The following is a 19,067-nucleotide window of genomic DNA, read 5'->3' as shown; positions in this document are numbered from 1 at the left end:
CTCTAAAAAGATAAGGAGTATAAATTTAAAAAAATGAAACCATACAAGTACTGGAAGAAAACATGAGTATATTCCTCTTTAACCTTAGTGTAGGGAAAAGTTTTGTAATTATGACTAAAATCCAAAGGCAATAGAAAGGATTGATAAATTTGACTACATAATTTTTTTAAATTGCATGACCCAAACACCATAAAATATAGATAGAATAAACCAGGGGTTTGCAGTAGGGCCAAGTTGTGGTATAAACAGTTATTCTTAATTTATTGTTATGGTATCCTACATGACATTGCCATTCATTTTATGGCAAAAGCAGAGTGATAGTGGGCTTGTGACTAGGAGGGAGATGAGTAGTTTTATTATATTGTGCTTCACCTAGGAGCAGACAGCCTGATGCTATGATGAGATGGCCTATTGAATGCTCAGCTGAGGTAGTAGGTTGGAGGAAGGACTCTGAGAGGTTGGGGAATTCTCCTCCAAGATGCCATATATCCATTGAATCGATTGCCAGTGTATGGTACGGTCACCAAGAAATAGAATAGGCAGGTCCAGAAATCAAGAGGTGGAAGTAGGACTGGCTCCTCTAACCCTCACTCCCAGTGACTCACTTGTAGAATTTATGCTTCCCATTCTCACCCCGAATGTGGATTAGAGGTCCCAGTTCCCAGGGGACAATGTTTTCAAGGGGTGAAAAGGGGGAAGCATTTAACCCATTGACTCCTGGTTCCCGTGGGTTGTGGATTGTCTCCAGCACAGAAACATCCCACACTTCTGGATTCTACATGTCTGAGTAACAGGTTGGCAACCTAAGACATCCCACACTGCAGAGTCAGAGCAACCGTGGGGCAGGAAGTGAGCCAGTTTGCACACTTGAAATGATGACTCCTATTGGGTCACTTTGTGTTCTTCATGCTAGTAGACCAGCAGGTAATGAAAGGAGCTGCTATACTCGTAGAGGTAACTGACCTTGATCCCTATCAGGATCTAGGGTTGTTTCTATATAAAGGTGACAGAGAGGACTGTATCTAGAGTTCAGAATATTCACTTGAGTATATTTTTGTGCGTTCATGCATGGGAAAATGTTGACTGGGGACTAGGGAACAACCAACGGTCCAACCAGGGTAAATCCAACCAAGGCTCAGATCCCTTGGGATAAAGGTTTGAGTCACCTACCAGACACATAACCAAGATGAGGTGAAGTGCTGGCCAAGAGTGAGGGAAATAAAGGATGGGTGGTTATAGGAAGGAGATGATGAATATCAATTATGGCTTTGAAATGTGTTGTAGCCGTATGGGTTGTACCATATTCTACTCATCTTCCAGTCTCTTGTAGAAATAGTGGATGGTTACCATCTTGAAGACTCAGTGATAGATTAGATTCAATGGAAGACATGTTCAAATGTGAGGGGTGCAAAGGATGGGCTGTATTGGGTGCCACTTTTGAGCAACCTCCCGTTTCCTCAGCCTCATCTTTGGTTCCAGCTGTGTCTGTGGTCAACATTGCCATGTAGGGTCAAGCTCACTAGCATCGATAGTGCCTCACTTCAAGCATGTCCTGTGCGTTTTGCTTCCTGCCCTGCAATTTCTTGCACGCTCACTGAACTCACATGTGTGAGTTAACATGTTAAGAGAATGGGGAGTTAACACTCTGGGGTTAAATCTCTACCAGGGGCTAAGAGCTAGTGGATAAATTCTTTGCTTTTCATGCCTTGAATGTGTGGTTTCTGAGATGTATTTCATTAGGCTCCTCAGAAGATTGGTCATTAAATAACCAGTTGCTTGTGGCAGTGACACACTAGAGAAAACTTCTTTGGGTTGACTTTCCCTCCTCCTTTGTTTACTTCCTTATCTTTTACTTCTCCCTCAGAACACACTCCCACATAAACTATCTGTATGTAAGCCTTTGCGGTCAGGGCAGCCCAAGCTAAACAGAAGTACAGAGCAGGGGTTGGCAAACTATGGCCCTTGGCCAAAACTGTTGCCTCATTTTGTAAATGAAGTTTTATTGGAACGTAGCCATGCCTTCTTGTTTATGCATTACTATGGCTACTTCCGTGCCATCAGCAAGCCAAGGAGAGAGGACTCAGGAACCAAACCTGCCAAGCCTCAGTTTTTTAATCTAATTAGAAAAATGCAAATATTTGTGAAAAAGGCTGGTTGATCAATTATTTATCCCCAAACAATGGAAATCTGTGCTACCATTAAAAAGATATTTTAGATATACTATTTAGAAATTTTAATATACATAGCTATCTAAAATTTTAAAACATCTGCCTATAAGGAAAGATTTTCAAGTTATATTACTAAGTAAGATTGAAGGTACCAGAAGAGTGGCGATCCATTGGCATGCTTTTTTTTTTTTTTTCGGTACGTGGGTCTCTCACTGTTGTGGCCTCTCCCGTTGCGGAGCACAGGCTCCGGACATGCAGGCCCAGTGGCCATGGCTCACGGGCCCAGCTGCTCCGCGGCATGTGGGATCTTCCCGGACTGGGGCACGAACCCGTGTCCCCTGCATCGGCAGGCGGACTCTCAACCACTGAGCCACCAGGGAAGCCCTGGCATGCATTTTAAAAAGTCTCTGTGGTTGCATATATTTTAAGAACTTTCTTAAGAAAACTTAAGCAACCCTAATAATTGAAAAATGAACGAAATTGAAGGACTGTCAGTTATTCACAACTTTCTCCTCTTGGTACCCTAATGGAGTGAGTTGGAGTTGGAGGCCGTTTTGGATATGTGAGGGAAGTTGAGTGAGGGAGGAGGTGGATAGTCAGTTTGAGGGTAGTATAAATGCACAGAGGACAAGAGAAGGAAGGGTAAAAGAGTGAATAATCTAAAGGTTAAAAACCTTTTAAAATTATGGCCATGAAATTCTGTAGCTCAGTCCACACTCCTCTGCCTGTTTTTGCAGCTCCACAGAAAGGTCTGAAACCATTGACAATTATTTTAGAAAGCCATTCCTGTGAGAGCGAGACCTCATGAAGTAATCGTTTTAGTCAGTTTCTTTTACAGAGTTATTTTGAAGTCTGATGAGTTTTGGGGATTTTGGGGGATTTCAGCCTGAGGCTATATCATTGTCTGTTTTTTATGCCAGTAATCAGTATCTAAAATTATTTATATATTTAGTTTAGGTGATTAATATCTCTTTTCCCACTGGAATGTAAGCTCCATGAAGGCAAAGACTTTGTTTTGCTCACTGCCGTATTTTTTTTTTTTTTACATCTTTATTGGAGTATAATTGCTTTACAATGTTGTGTTAGTTTCTGCTGTGTAACAAAGTGAATCAGCTATATGTATACATATATCCCCATATCTGCCTCCCTCCCACCCCTCTAGGTGGTTACAAAGCACTGAGCTGATCTCCCTGTGCTATGCGGCTCCTTCCCACTAGCTATCTATTTTATGTTTGGTAGTGTATATATGTCCATGCCACTCTCTCACTTTGTCGCAGCTTACCCTTCCCCCACCCCATGTCCTCAAGTCCATTCTCTATGTCTGCATCTTATTGCTGTCCTGCCACTAAGTTCATCAGTACCAATTTTTAAATTATTTTTTAGATTCCATATATATGCAATAGCATACCATATTTGTTTTTCTGACTTGCTTCACTCTGTATGACAGACTCTAGGTCCATCCACCTCACTGCAAATAACTCAATTTCGTTTCTTTTCATGGCTGAGTAATATTCCATTGTATATATGTGCCACACCTTCTTTGTCCATTCATCTGTCTGTGGACCCTTAGGTTGCTTCCATGTCCTGGCTATTGTAAATAGTGCTGCAGTGAACATTGTGGGACATGTCTCTTTTTGAATTGTTTTTTCAGGGCATATGCCCAGTAGTGGGATTCCTGGGTCATCTGGTAGTTCTATTTTTAGTTTTTTAAGGAACCTCCGTACTGTTCTCCATAGTGGCTGTATTAATTTACATTCCCACCGACTCACTGCTGTATTCTTAAGATTTAAAATAGTCTTCTACCCAGTAGTTTTTATATTTATCCAAGGAAGACACTCAATAAATACTTGTTTAATCAATAGTTGTATTAAGATAATTATGGGGACAAGTGGAATTAGCGAGGGGTGGACTCCACAAAAGAGAAAACTTTAATCTTATGGTAACCAATTTGATTTTTCTCAGTCTGACTAAGGACATGACTGGAAAGGAAGATGTGTACCGAGGCCCAGCCATCAGGGCTCTCTGCAGAATCACTGATGTAAGTTCTTTGTTTTACTGAGGTGTCAAAGGGGACCTATGTTTATCTGCAGGTGGCCATGTAAATTTAGTAGGATTCCCTGTCTGACCTTGTGAATCATCAGCAGAAGAGAAACATGACCACCAGAAAGGCTTTTGTGGCTCCAGGTTTTTTTTTTCTTTTAGATTGTTTTTTCCTTTTGTTTATTTAGATTATTCTATTTCTCTCTATATTTACCCTCATGGACTTTTGTCATAGTCAGGGCACATTGCTTGCAGGAGACAAAAACCCATTCGAATTTAGCTTAAAAAAAAAAAAAAAGCTTTCTTACAAAATACAAATCTCTCAGAATTTGAGGTAAAGCTTACAACCAGAACAAGAAATAGGGCAGCTCTAAGGAACTCAGCAGCAAGCTTCTCAGATATTTACTATTATGATGCATCATTTACCAGGCTCAAGCCCTCTCATTTAAGTATTTAAGAGAAACAGTCTGATTAGCCATCAGCCATCCAGTGGCTCGTTATCTACCTGGGTCCAAATCAGGCGTTTAACCTTGACTTAGTCTGTTGTATTGGGAGGGATGAAGTTATAGAGTATGTTAGGCTGTCCCTTTCTTGGAACTCTGAGAAGGAAAGGTTAAAATGAAGGACAGGCTGGGCATTGCCAAGCAAACTGAATAATATTTCAGCTATATTCACGATTGGGTGTATTTTATGTATATGTTTGCAATCTTCTCAAATTTCAAAGGTTGAGCAGGATTAAATGGTAAATCTGGATCCTAGGAGGAGTAATAGAAATGGTTTAGTATTTTTCAATGCTCAGTTACTTTATTGTGGTTGCTTTTGTTTTTAGCATTAAATTGATACCATAAGACTTGACCGTTCCAGGGCTAGCTAAGACTCTCTTCATCTAAGTATTGATCTTGGTGTATTTACGCATCCTTATTTACCTGCCACCACCTTCCCAGTGCTAAGCTTTCTTCCAGATAAATTAAAAAGAACTTTATTTTCAGAGGATTTCCTATTGAGGACTCAATACAGTAGCATATTGCACATTTAATTTCTTATGAATCTAAAATAATCAGAGATTACAGTTGATTTATAGGACTCTCTGGGATCCATATAAAATACATGCCCTACACATAGAGGTATCTTCAGGACTTTAAAAGCATCCCTATTTAGGAATTTCTTTTATAATATCCCTGATAGGTTCAGCCTCTACTTGTGTATTTCTTCCGAACTGGGATTCTTCACTTTGAGATAGTTTATTTCATTGTGGAACAGTTATTACTCTTCCTTACAAATGTTCCTTCTTTTTTTTTTTTTTTTTTTGGCGGTACGCGGGCCTCTCATTGTTGTGGCCTCTCCCGTTGCGGAGCACAGGCTCCGGACGCGCAGGCTCAGCGGCCATGGCTCACGGGCCCAGCCGCTCCGCGGCATGTGGGATCTTCCCGGCCCGGGGCACAAACCTGTGTCCCCTGAATCGGCAGACAGACTCTCAACCACTGCGCCACCAGGGAAGCCCGCAAATGTTCCTTCTTGAAGCTGCCACTTGGTTGTCTGGGTTTTGCCCTTTGGGATCTGATTATTATATGATAAGCCTTTTAATGCATTCTAAATATTTGCACAGAGACAAATATGTGACTTGTTTTTGTAAATTATTTTGAAGTGGTCGTTTTGGATGAAAGTGTTCTGCTTCAACCGCTTTTTCTTTATGAATGTTCTCAGGGAACAATGTTGCAGGCCATTGAAAGATACATGAAACAGGCCATTGTGGATAAAGTCTCCAGTGTATCGAGTTCAGCATTGGTATCTTCCTTAGTAAGTGAACAAGTAACTGGTTCTCATGCATGGTACAGTTTCTAGTTGCAAAAACAAAGTATCACTATGATTCTCTCACAAATGAAACATTTAAAAATATGTATACATTTCTGTTACTTTATACAATAATGCTTTATCTGAAAGAGGAACATTGAGCAATTTAAATGGGCAGTTATAAAAACATGAAATTTTCATATGTTTGAAAGGTTTTGGTGATCAGAAAGCTATGTTGTATGTATAATACAGATGGTGGGTTAGGGTGGCATGGGGATCAGGGAAGAAACTGAGCTAATCTCTTTCTTTAAATCTTCCTTTATGACCTGCCCTTCTACCTCTTGTCTCTTTGTCCTCTGCTTTTGTTGGTGCCCTGTGTCTGCAGTGTCCTTCAGTCCAAAGTCTACTGTCCCATTACTAAATTTCCTCCCAGGAAGTGCTGTTTGTTTTAGTAATATCTTTTCTTTCTCTTTTTTATCAAAACAAAATTTATTCATGACAGCCTATCACATTGTATTTGATTAAAATTGGTTACTAATGTGTGAATGGATTAGATCATCTGAATCACGAGAGTTGCTGGTTCTGGAATATAATTGGTCAAGTTTTACAGCAGGTACTCTACTTTTTTATGGTACTCTGTTTTTCTTCCAGGTGAGTTTCCTGGAAGTAAAACCTATAATGTTAACATTATTTAAGTACCATCCTATTAATTATCCATTCCCTCCCCATCCTTCCCCTCTCATTACTTCCCTTTATACACCTTTCCCCGCCCACAAACATATGCTCACCTTTGCAGAGGGGTCTTGGAGAAAGTTTTTCAGGTTTATTAGTTGACTCAGAGACTTGAAATAGACTTATAAAAGCTATAACATTGTTTCTCTTTTTCTGAAAATGTCTGTTAGTAATTCTCCAAGAAAACTAACTCATGTTTCTAAACTTTTAGTGACTGTGCATGATCTGTTCTCAATTTTTTTCTGTATTTAGCACATGATGAAGATAAGCTATGATGTGGTTAAGCGCTGGGTCAATGAAGCCCAAGAAGCTGCTTCAAGTGATAATATTATGGTCCAGGTACTGTCATTGAATCACCTTAGCTTATGTCTCCAGATCATCTTTCTTTAGCCCTACATTTTACAGGCAGTTTATTGATTCCCCAGATGAGTATTAGCCAAAGGCTAATATTAAGCAGCATAATATTAAGTATATATTAGTGCATATGCCCAAGTGAGTATCCCACTAATTATGATTACCACTGTAGGCCCTGCTGTAGTGTTTAGTAGAAACTGTAGGAATGTTTGAGAAGATTCTTACATTTAGTGGTAGTTTGAGATGCTCATTCCAAAGGTCATAATTCATTTCAGTCCTTTGTTTGAAAAATAATTTGTGAAGATGGATGTTCAATTCCAAGCTTTTCAGGCCTTGATTATACTAGACATTAGAAAAACAGTAAAGAGTATTATCGCTTTGTGAAGCTTTAAAACTGTTTTGTTGGAAAGATCTCCTTTTGATATTCATTACGCTCTTCTTAATTAAAAAGAACAAGATTAAATTCTTAACTGGCAATTTTATGTAAAGTACTCCATTTATATTTGAGAGGGTACTTATTTATCCTCTTCTAATGTTTACTTCTCATATTCACTTATGAGGAAGTAGAGTAGTAATTTTTCCCTTGGGAAACATTCTCACCTTCCTAACTCTGATCATTGTGTTTTTACACAAAGTGCCATGATAATTACATGCCATAAGCCTACTTCAGGAGATTAATCCTTTAACCGCTAACATAACCACAGATGATTTAAATCCACTAAGCAAGACCTGTAACACTGGTTAAAGCCTTGGACCTGAGAGCCTTTGTACTAACGATGGATGGGGCAACGCTGAACCTGCTAGAGCCATCTTCAGATTGTATGTCACCCCCTTAATACTTACCTAATCTGTATTAACAACTTGTGAGGGTAAATTAGAAACTCTTATCCTTTCAATCATGCCTGTGTTTGATTCAGTATGAAAAAGATATGCTATTTGTATACACTAAACTTGGGTATCTTTTTATTAAAAATGTATTTCCGTATGATTCTATATTTATGTAAGTTTTATCCTCTTCCTACTCAGCCTTCTCTCTATATCATATTCTTTTTCTTGTTCTTTAGTACCATGCGTTGGGAGTCTTGTATCACCTTAAAAAGAGTGATCGCCTTGCTGTTTCTAAGATGTTGAATAAATTTACTAAATCTGGTCTCAAATCACAGTTTGCCTACTGCATGTTGATCCGAATTGCCAGTCGCTTACTAAAAGAAAATGAAGAGGGGTAAGTGTTTTCAGCTAAACCTAAGAAATTTTCCATTTGCTGGTTAACATACCTCAGAGTTTATTTCCTTTATGAATATTTTTTGGGCAATGCCGACTTTACAGATGGATTGGTGTTTTCCAAATTAAGAAAAAAATCATGGGATTCCAAGAATCACAACTGTTTTTTGTGGCCTCTCCCGTTGTGGAGCACAGGCTCTGGACGCGCAGGCTCAGCGGCCATGGCTCACGGGCCCAGCCGCTCTGCGGCATGTGGGATCTTCCCGGACCGGGGCACAAACCCGTGTCCCTTGCATCGGCAGGCGGACTCTCAACCACTGCGCCACCAGGGCAGCCCCTAATCTATAGTATTAAAAGTTAAGATAGTGTTTATCTTTAGGGCACCAGCATGGTAGTGCTTGGCATGTAGGGGGCTTCCGAAGTGCTTGAAATATTTTCTTTATCATAGTAGGTTTGTTATAATTCACTTACGATTTGCACATACAAGTTTGTAATAATTCACCTATGATTTAATTATCTATTGTATAACAAATTACTACAAAACTTAACCAGATTAAAAGGATAATAGACATTTATTTTCCCACACAGTTTCTGTAGGCCGGGGATTTGGGCGTGACTTAGCTGCATGGTTTCTGCTTGAGGTCTTTTGTGAGGTTGCAGTTAAAATGTTGGCCAGGGTTGCAGTCATCTGAAGGTTTGATGGAAGCTGGAAAATCTGCTTCCAGGTAGCTTACTCACATGACTGGCGCCTTAATGCAGGCTGTTAGCAGGACACCTCAGTTCCTTATTGTGTTGACCTCTCCATGTTGCTGCTTGAATGTCCTCATAATATTGTAGCTGACTTCACCCAGAGCAAGTGATACAGGAGAGTACAAAGTGAAAGTCACAGTCATTTTTATGACCTAGTCTTTGAAAACACATCCCAACACTTCTGCAGTCTTTTGTTGGATAAAAAAAGGTCAGCTCTATTCAGTGTGAACGAATACCAGGAAATAGTCACGGGGGCATCTTCGAGGTTAGCTACTGTATTAGTTTTCTAGGGCTGCCATAACAAAATACCACAGACTGGGTGACTTACACGACATATTTATTTTTTCACAGTTCTGGAGGCTAGGAAATCAAGGATCAGAGTGCCAGTAGGGCTGGTGTCTGGTGAGAGCTTTCCCTTGGATTGCAGATGGCTGCTTTCTCAGTGTGTGCTCACGTGATATTCCTTTGGTGCATGTGCAGAAAGAGAGAGAGAGAGCACGAGCAAGCGAGCTCTTTGTTGTCTCTTCAAGGACCTTAATCCTAACAGATCAGGACCCCACCCTATGACCTCATTTAACCTTAATTACTTCCTTGCAGGTTCCCTATCTCCAAATAGAGTCACACTGTGGGTTAGGGCTTCAGTATATGAATTGGTGGGGGGGATGGGGGAATACACACATTCAGTCCATTTAACAGTTACCTCATGTATTTTTCTATATTTTTGTTATAATTTAATACAAAGTTAACTTTTAAAAATGGCTGATAATTTCTCAGGCCTGTACAAAGAAAGATATCTTTAGAGTAAAAAAACAAAACCAAAAAAAAGCACCAAATGCCGAGTAGAATGAAGGACAAAGATAAGCAAGCACATTCTAATAGTGAATTTTTTTTAAATATCAAGAATAAAGAAAAAATTCTAAATTTTATGTAAAATAAAGATCATTTGACCCATAGTTTTACTTCAGGTATCTCTCAGCAGCATTGCACGAAAGGCAGCAATGGAGCATTGTCTTCATAGTGCTGTAGGAAAATAACTGTCAACCTGGAATTCTGTACCCAGCCAAACTGTCATTCATCAGCGAGGGTGAAAGGAAGGTAGTTTCAAACATAAGGGTTTACCATAAATAGTTAACCCATCACTTTGTAAGAATTATTCATAGATTTATTCCAGCACAAACAAATAGAAGGCAATAGTGGGATTTAAGAAGTAATAGTGAGCAATGGAATTCTCACTGTTTAGGTAATTCTAAATCGATGTTGTAAGTTTAAAATTTAATAACAAGCTCAAAAATTCCAGGAGGACAGCACCGTGATAATTTTTTTTAAAAGGGAGCTTTATTTTTATTATTTTTGGCTTCATTGGGTCTTCGTTGCTGTGTGGGCTTTCTTTAGTTGTTGGCATGCGGGGGCTACTCTTTGTTGAGGTGCGCAGGCTTCTTATTGCAGTGGCTTCTCTTGTTGCAGACTACAGGCTCTAGGCGCGCGGGCTTCAGTAGTTGTGGCACGCGGGCTCAGTAGTTGCGGCTTGCGGGCTCTAAAGTGCAGGCTCAGTAGTTGTGGCGCACAGGCTTAGTTGCTCCGTGGCATGTGGGGTCTTCCTGGACCAGTGCTCAAACCTGTGTCCCCTGCATTGGCAGGCGGATTCTTAACCACTGTGCCACCAGGGAAGCCCACCATGATAAATATTGATGTTAGATGGAAGTAAAAGCATGCTAAGGTTTTTGTGGTTTGTTTTTGTTTGGGAGGAAGATATTGTTAGTGATATTAAACTGTCAGAAAAATATATGGGTTAGTAACTAAGAATATAAATGGAATATAAAGCTTTAATAATGTTGAAATAAAAATGGAACAAGGAGAAGTTGATTGAAGGTTGGTAAGGAAAAAATAAGAAAGACAAAGTATATAAATAGAAAAAAGAAAATAAACTGGATAGAATTAAGTGTAAATGTGTTAGTTATCTCTTGCTGTGTGACAGATTAGCCCAAAACATAGCCGCTTATAGCAGACATTTATTATCTCACAGTTTCTGTGGTTAGGAATCTGGAAGAAGCTTAGCTGTCTGGTTTTGGTTCAGGGTTCTTCATGTAGTTGCAATCAAGTTGTCAGAGCTGTAGTCAACTGAATCTGGAAGATTCACTTCCAATTTCATTCATGCAGTAGTTGATAGGCCTCAGTTTCTTCCTGGCTATTGGCCAGGTGCTTCGTTTCTCACTTTGAGAGCCTTTCTCTAGGCTGCCTGGATGTCCTCACAGCCTGGCAGCTGGCTTCTCCAGAGTGAACTGAGGGAGAGAGCCTAAGATGGAAGCTGCAGTGTTTTATAACCTAATCTTGAAAGTGACATGCCATCACCTCTGATGCTTTCTCTTGGTCACACAGACCAACCCTCGTATAATGTGGGAGGGGACTACACAAGGATGTAGATATTCAAAAGTGGAGATTTGGGAGGACCATCTTGGAGGCTGGCTAGCAAACAAGATATTTCACTTATAATAATAAATGTAAATGGGTTTACTTACATTATTAAAGGATTACTTATTAAAAGAGTCTCAGATTGGTAAACAAAATAACAGACCTACTATAGCCTTTTACATAAGACACTTCCAAACAAAATGACGAGGAAACATTTCAAGTAAATATGTCAAGAATATATGCTAGATATATACTAACACAAAAAAATATAGTTTAGCATTATTAGTATAAGCCCCAATAGGAATCAAGGTTTAAAGCATTAAAAATGATAGTGGGATTTTGTATTTTGACAAAAGTAATGGTCTTAAAAATGGTATAACAGGAGCGATCTTACATATACTTAATAGCATTGTTTCAAAATATGTAAAGCAAAATGTTATATACAAGAAATTAAGGTCTTGGGAGACTTTATTTATTTATTTTTGGATTTTGAATTTTATTTTTTTATACAGCAGGTTCTTATTAGTTACCCATTTTATACATATTAGTGTATATATGTCAATCCCAATCTCAAGGTCTTGGGAGACTTTAAACACTTCTCTTAGATGGCCAATCAAGCATAAAAACTTCAGACTGTAGTTGACCTGTATATCACTGATAACAAAATTGACCTTGGATTTATAACCCTGTGTCCAAGAGAGAATACATAATATTAATTCTTTAAAATTTTTAAATTGAGAAACATAATGTACATATAGAAAAATGCATAAAAGTTGTAGTTGTATACATTATTTCCACTTTCTGTGAGACACTCTTATAATGATTGTATACATTAGGTGGTAGTACATTTCTGGTATTTCAGAAATGTTTTATGTATACTTCTTGGTCATAACTACTCCCAGTAGAAACCACTTTCTGACTTTTATGGTAGTTATTTCTTTGCTTTTATTTAGATTTTTACTCCCCTGTGCATGTATCCCTAAACAGTAAAGTTTAGTTTTGCCTTGTTTTGAACATTCTGTCTATAGAATCATGCAGTATTTTGGGTCTTGTTTTTTTTTTTTTTTTCCACTCAGTATTCTGGTGTAAGATTCACCCTTGCTTTTGGTGTAGCTCTAGTTCATTTTAATTATATTTTATATTTCCTTGATTGAATACTTCCTAGTTTATTTATATTCATTCTTCTATTAATGGGCATTTGGATTATTTTCTGTTTGGAGCACTTATTAATAATGAAATGGCTATAAACAGTATCCCTGTGCCTCATACCACACTACCTCATTACCATAGCTTTATGTCTTTGTATGTAAGCATGCATTTCTATAGGGTATATATCTAGGAATAGAATTGCTAGATCATTGGGTATACATCTCTTTACTAGGTAACATTAGACTTTTTTTCAAAGTTTTGTACCAATTTACACTCCAGCCAGCAGTGTGGGATTTCCTGAGGCTTGATATTGTCAAACTTTAAAGATTTTACTAATCTAAGGGGTATATTATATATTTTTTATTGAGCTATAACTCACGTATCATAAAATTCACCTTTGTAAAGTGTATAATTCAGTGGTCTTTAGTATATTCACAAAGTTGTATAACCACTACTGCTAACTCCAGAACATTTTTACCACCCTAAAAAGAAACCCCCAACCCATTAACAGTCCTACTCCCTATTCTACCCTCCCCTCAACCCCTGGAAAACATTAATCTGCTTCCTGTCTCTGTGGATTTGCCTGTTCTGGACATTTCATATAAGTGGAATCATACAATATGTGGTCTTTAGTTTTTGGTTTCACTTACAATAATCTTTTCAGGGTTCATCTATATTGTAGAAGTATCAGTACCTCATTCTTTTTATGGGTGAATAATATTCCACTGGGTGGCTATACCATATTTTATTTATTCATTCGTCTGTTGATGGACATTTGGGTTGTTCCCACTCTTTGACTATTATGAATAATGCTGCTATTGGCAGTCATGCATAATTTTTTATGTGGACATGTTTTCAATTCTCTTGGACATTTACCTGTGAGTAGAATCCCCAGGTCATAATGTAACTATGTTTAACTTTTTGAGGAGTGCCAAACTGTTTGACAAAGTGGTTGTAACCATTTTACATTCTTGCCAGCAGTGTGTGAAGTTCTGATTTCTCCACATCCTCACCAACACTCACTATTGTCTGTCTTTTTTTATTATACACACCATAGTAGGTGTGAAGAGGTATATCAATGTGGGATTTTTTTTTCCCCACTGGAAAAGTTTTGTTGAAAAAAAAGTTATACAGATAAGTTCTTGGTCTGACAGCAAGAAAAGTTTTAGTTCCCTAACAAATTTCAGCATCTTTTCATGTGCTTATTGGGCATTTGTATATCTTTTTAAAATCCTTTGCTCATTTTAAAAAAATGGAGTTATTTGTCTTTTATTGTTGTTTGAAATAGTTGTTAAATATATTTTGGATACTAGACCTTTATTAGGTATATAATTTGCAAGTATTTCCTCCCATTCTGTGGCCTTCCTTTTCACTTTCTTGATAGTGTCCTTTGAAGTACAGAAGTTTTAAATTTTGATGAAGTCTAATTTGTCTTTTTTTCTTTGGTTGCTTGTGCCTTTGTTATTATACCTAGGAAACCATTATCTAATCCAAGGTCACAAAGATTTACACCTGTGCCTCCTTCTTCTAAGAGTTTTATTTTTTACATTTTGGTCTTTGGTCCATTTTGAGATATTTTTGTATGTGGTGTGAAGCAGGGGTCCATTTTCATTCTTTTGCATGTGGATATGCAGTTGCAATATGAGTTTGCAGTTGTCTCAGCACCATTTGTTGAGAGACTGGTCCTTTTCCCTTGAATTGTCTTGGCATCATTGTCAAATCATTGTGGTTTTAATTTGTAATTCTCTAATTACGAATGAGTTTGAGAACCTTTTTCTATATTTATGAGCCATTTTGATATTCTTTTTATTTAAATACCTATTGGAGTTTTGCCCTTTTTTTTTGTTTGGGTTATCCACTTTATCCTTATTGATTTCTAGTTCTTCTGTATTCTAGATGTGAGTCCTTTGTTGGTTGTATAAGTTGCAAATAGCTTTTCCCAGTCAAGTTTGTCTGTTCCCTTTCTTGATATCTTAATGAACAGAACATTCTTAAAGGTAATGTCATTCTTTTGCTTTCAGAATAATATTTTTGGTGTCTTGATCAAGAAATGTTTTCTACCCCGAGTTCTCAAATGTATCTTCTCTACTATTTTCTACAAGCGTTATAGTTTTAACTTTCATGTTTTAGGTCTATAATCTACCTGGAATTGTTTTTTGGATATGGTATGAGGTAGCAGTCTTTTTTTCCCATATGGATATCCAGTAGTCCCAGCACCATTTGTTGAAATACCTGTCTATACCCACTGCTATGCAATATCAGGTTTGCCATGAAACAGGCACCCTTATATGCATTGGTTTGTTTCTGGGCTCCTGTTCTCCACTGCTCTATATTTCTCTCCCTGTACCAGCAAAACATTGCCTTATCATCACAGCTTTATAATAGTGTAGATATATGGTAGAACAAATCCTCCTCTCTTATTCATTTGCAGTAGTGTTTCTCAGTTCTTGTTCTGTATCCTTATTTCTCTTCTCTCTCTGTGTGTATATAATTTTATCAGGGATTATTTCGCTTTCCCCTCAGTTGAGTTTGCCTCTTCCTGGGACACTCCCACCAAGAACATTAATAAAAACCAAGAAGTTCTAACCTGGGCAATCTTATCCCCCAGATTTTTCATTCATTGGGACTTTAGGGATATTTTCCACAGGCAGCTAGTGAAACCAACCATCCCAATGACTGGCCATGCTGCCAAAATGAGTCTCTTTTGGGCATGCTGCCAATTGACCTCTCATTCTTTGATCCACTTCCAGAAAGCTACAGTAGAAACCTGGCTTGATGCCCACCTTGCTATAACAGTTTTTATGCAAATAAGTACAAATATCCAAGCAAATATCCAAGCAAATACCTAACCTACTGGAGTAACATTCATTGGGCAAAACGCATAGACTGGGGCAGTACTAGTTGCACTGGGCTCCACATTGCCTTTTCATCCTAGGACAGTGTACAGAGGTCTGTCAGGACCATTTTTCTCACCCTGAGAAAGGGATTATGACCCTTGGGTTTTGAGATTTTTAAACTACTGTGAATAATTATATGCCAACAAATTGGATAACCTAGAACCTATTTTGATGGCTTAACATAAATTTTGAGAGAAGTAGCCCTTCCCTGGCATAATCAAGGGCTGAGATCCAAACCTTGCCAGATGTATGACATGGCATGCTAGTAGTAGAAATCTCCATGTCCACCTTTACTGTTGGGGAAGCACCAGCCCCTCCTTTGGCATGATAGGAAGGAGCTTGAGTCCAAGCTTTGTGGGTGACTAGAATCGAATACACATTTAGCTGAGTCCAGTTGTTATGGAAGTTCATAAGAATCCAGCTTCTTTTCTGAGTGGCCAGAAGGTCAGTTTTGGACAAAATGACCATACTCCTCACTTGTTAAACTCATTTATTAATTTTCAGAATTTCTCTGGCAATTATTTTGGATTCTGTATGTCCATTATTATAGTTGGCCTTTAAAAAAAATTACAGTTTTTGCTATGAACTTCCCTCTTAGTACTGCTTTTACTGCATCCCATAAGTTTTGGTATGCTGTGTTTTTGTTTGTATGAAGGTATTTTCTAATTTCCCTTTTGATTTCTTCTTTGACCCATTGGTTGTTCAAGAGTGTGTTGTTTAATTTTCGTATGTTTGTGAATTTTCCAGTTTTCCTTTTGTTAATTCTAATTTCATCCCATTGTGGTTGAAAAACATACTTGGTATGATTTTAATCTTCTTGAATTTAAGACTTGTTTTGTTACCTAACATGTGATCTATTCTGGAGAACATTCCCTGTGCACTTGAGAAGAATGTGTATTGTGCTGCTGTTGGGCAGAAAGTTCTGTATATGTCTGTTAGGTCAATGTAGTTCCAGCCCACTGCTTCCTTATTGATTTTCTATCTGGATGTTCTATCCATTATTGAAAGTGGGGTATTGAAGTCTTCTACTATTATTGAATTGCTCTCTTTTCCCTTCAGATCTGTCAATGTTTGCTATATTTAATTTTTTGAAAATTGTTTTGACTATTCTGGGTCCTTTATATTTCCATATAATTTTAGGATCAGCTTTGAATTTCTACAACAAAAAGCCTGCTGGCATTTTGATAGGGATTGCATTGAATAGAATAGATCTATTTTGGATAAATCAATTTGGGAGAATTGCCATCTTGACAATATCTAGTCTTCCAGTCCATGAACAGAAATTGTTTCTCCATTTATTTAGATTTCTCAGCAGGGTTTTGTAGTTTTCAGTGTAAAAGTCTTGCATTGCTTTTATTAAATTTATTTCTAAGTATTTTACTCTTTCTGATGCTGCTATGAATGGAATTGTTCTGTTAATTTTGTTTGAGATTAATTGTTGCCAATATATAGAAATCAGCAGTTGATTGTTGATTTTTGATTTTCACGTGTTGATCTTGTATCCTGTAACCTTGATATGGTCATTTATTTGTTCCATTTGTGTGTGTGTGTGTGTGTTATATTCCTTGGGATTTTCATGTACAGGATCATGTCATCTGAGAACAAATACAGTTTTACTTCTTCCTTTCCAAACTGGATGTCTTTCTTTTTTCCTAATTGTACCATCTTGAACCTTCAGTACAATGTTGAATAGAAGTGGTGAAAGCAGATATCCTTGCCTTGTCCCTGATCTTAAGGGGAAAGCGTTAAGCATGATGTTAACCATGGATTTTATGAAGATGCCCTTTATCAGGTTGAGGGCATTCCCTTCATTCTCTAGCTTTTTTGAGAGTATTTATCATAAATGGGTGTTAGATTTTGTTGACTGCTTTTTCTGTATCTGTTAAGATGATCATGTGGTTTCTGTCCTTTTTATTATTAATTTAGTATGTAACAGAAAGTGATTTTCTTTTTTCTTTTTCCTTTTTTAAAAATTGAGGTAGAGTTGATTTACAATATTACATGTTTCAGGTGTACAACATAGTGATTCACAATTTTTAAAGGTTATACTCCATTTCTAGTCATTATCAAATCTTGCCTGTATTACCTGTGCTGTACAATATTTCCTTGTAGCTTATTTATTTTATGAATAGTAGTTTCTGCCTCTTACTCTCCTACCCCTATATTGCTGCTCCCCCTTCCCTCTCCCTACTGGTAACCACTAGTTTGTTCTCTACATCTGTGAGTCTTTTTCTTTTTTGTTATATTCACTAGTTTGTTTTAATTTTTAGATTCCACATATAAATGTCTTTCTCTGACTTACTTCACTTAGTATAATATCTTCCAAGCTCATCCATGTTGTTGCAAACAGTAAAATTTCATTTATTTTTATGGCTGAGTAGTATTCCATTCTGTATATATACGACATATTCTTTATCCAATCATCTGTTGATGCACACTTAGGTTGCTTCTATATTTTGGCTGTTGTAAATAATGCTGCTGTGAACACTCGGGTGCATATATCTTTTTTTTTTCCTGCCTTAAGGCATCCCATCTCTTTTATTAGGCTTTCTGTAGATTGTTTATACCAGCGGGTAAATAATATTAATAAGAAAAGTAGATAAATGGTGCATACTGAGTATTGTTCTGCTAAGTTAATTTTTTTATTGGTTATTTTTATTTTTATTTTTATTTTTTAGTTTCTGCTTTATAACAAAGTGAATCAGTTATACATATACATATGTTCCCATATCCCTTCCCTCTTGTGTCTTCCTCCCTCCCACCCTCCCTATCCCACCCCTCCAGGCGATCACAAAGCACCGAGCTGATCTCCCTGTGCTATGCGGCTGCTTCCCACTATCTATCTACCTTACGTTTGGTAGTGTATATATGTCCATGCCTCTCTCTCGCTTTGTCACAGCTTACCCTTCCCCCTCCCCATATCCTCAAGTCCATTCTCTAGTAGGTCTGTGTCTTTATTCCTGTCTTACCCCTAGGTTCTTGATGACATTTTTTTTCTTAAATTCCATATATATGTGTTAGCATACAGTATTTGTCTTTCTCTTTCTGACTTACTTCACTCTGTATGACAGACTCTAGGTCCATCCACCTCATTACAAATAGCTCCATTTCGTTTCTTTTTATGGCTGAGTAATGTTCCATTGTATATATGTGCCACATCTTCTTTATCCATTCATCCGATGATGGACACTTAGGTTGTTTCCATCTCCGGGCTATTGTGAATAGAACTGCAATGAACATTTTGGTACATGTCTCTTTTTGAATTATGGTTTTCTCAGGGTATATGCCTAGTAGTGGGATTGCTGGGTCATATGGTAGTTCTATTTGTAGGTTTTTAAGGAACCTCCATACTACTGTTCTCCATAGTGGCTGTACCAATTCACATTCCCACCAGCAGTGCAAGAGTGTTCCCTTTTCTCCACACCCTCTTCAGCATTTATTGTTTCTAGATTTTTTGATGATGGCCATTCTGACTGGTGTGAGATGATATCTCATTGTAGTTTTGATTTGCATTTCTCTAATGATTAATGATGTTGAGCATTCTTTCATGTGTTCG

The 19,067-nt window shown here is 37.7% G+C and overlaps 1 protein-coding gene across 2 annotated transcripts in view; it reads left to right on the top strand.

Moving 5' to 3' along the window:
* Positions 1–19,067, top strand: part of COPG2 (COPI coat complex subunit gamma 2) — a 138,537-nt gene that overhangs the window by 33,113 nt on the left and 86,357 nt on the right. For both annotated transcript variants that reach the window (XM_081244782.1, XM_081244783.1), the window contains exons 6-9: positions 4,131–4,206; positions 5,913–6,005; positions 6,984–7,070; positions 8,150–8,307. In XM_081244782.1, the coding sequence (XP_081100908.1) occupies positions 4,131–4,206; positions 5,913–6,005; positions 6,984–7,070; positions 8,150–8,307 (414 nt within the window). The remainder of the gene's footprint in view (positions 1–4,130; positions 4,207–5,912; positions 6,006–6,983; positions 7,071–8,149; positions 8,308–19,067) is intronic.

This window comes from Mesoplodon bidens (genome assembly GCF_964165515.1).
Source record: "Mesoplodon bidens genome assembly, chromosome: 9".
NCBI lineage: Eukaryota > Metazoa > Chordata > Mammalia > Artiodactyla > Ziphiidae > Mesoplodon > Mesoplodon bidens.
The sequence above is the reverse complement of the archived record's forward strand: the minus strand, read 5'-3'. Positions and strand labels throughout refer to the sequence as shown.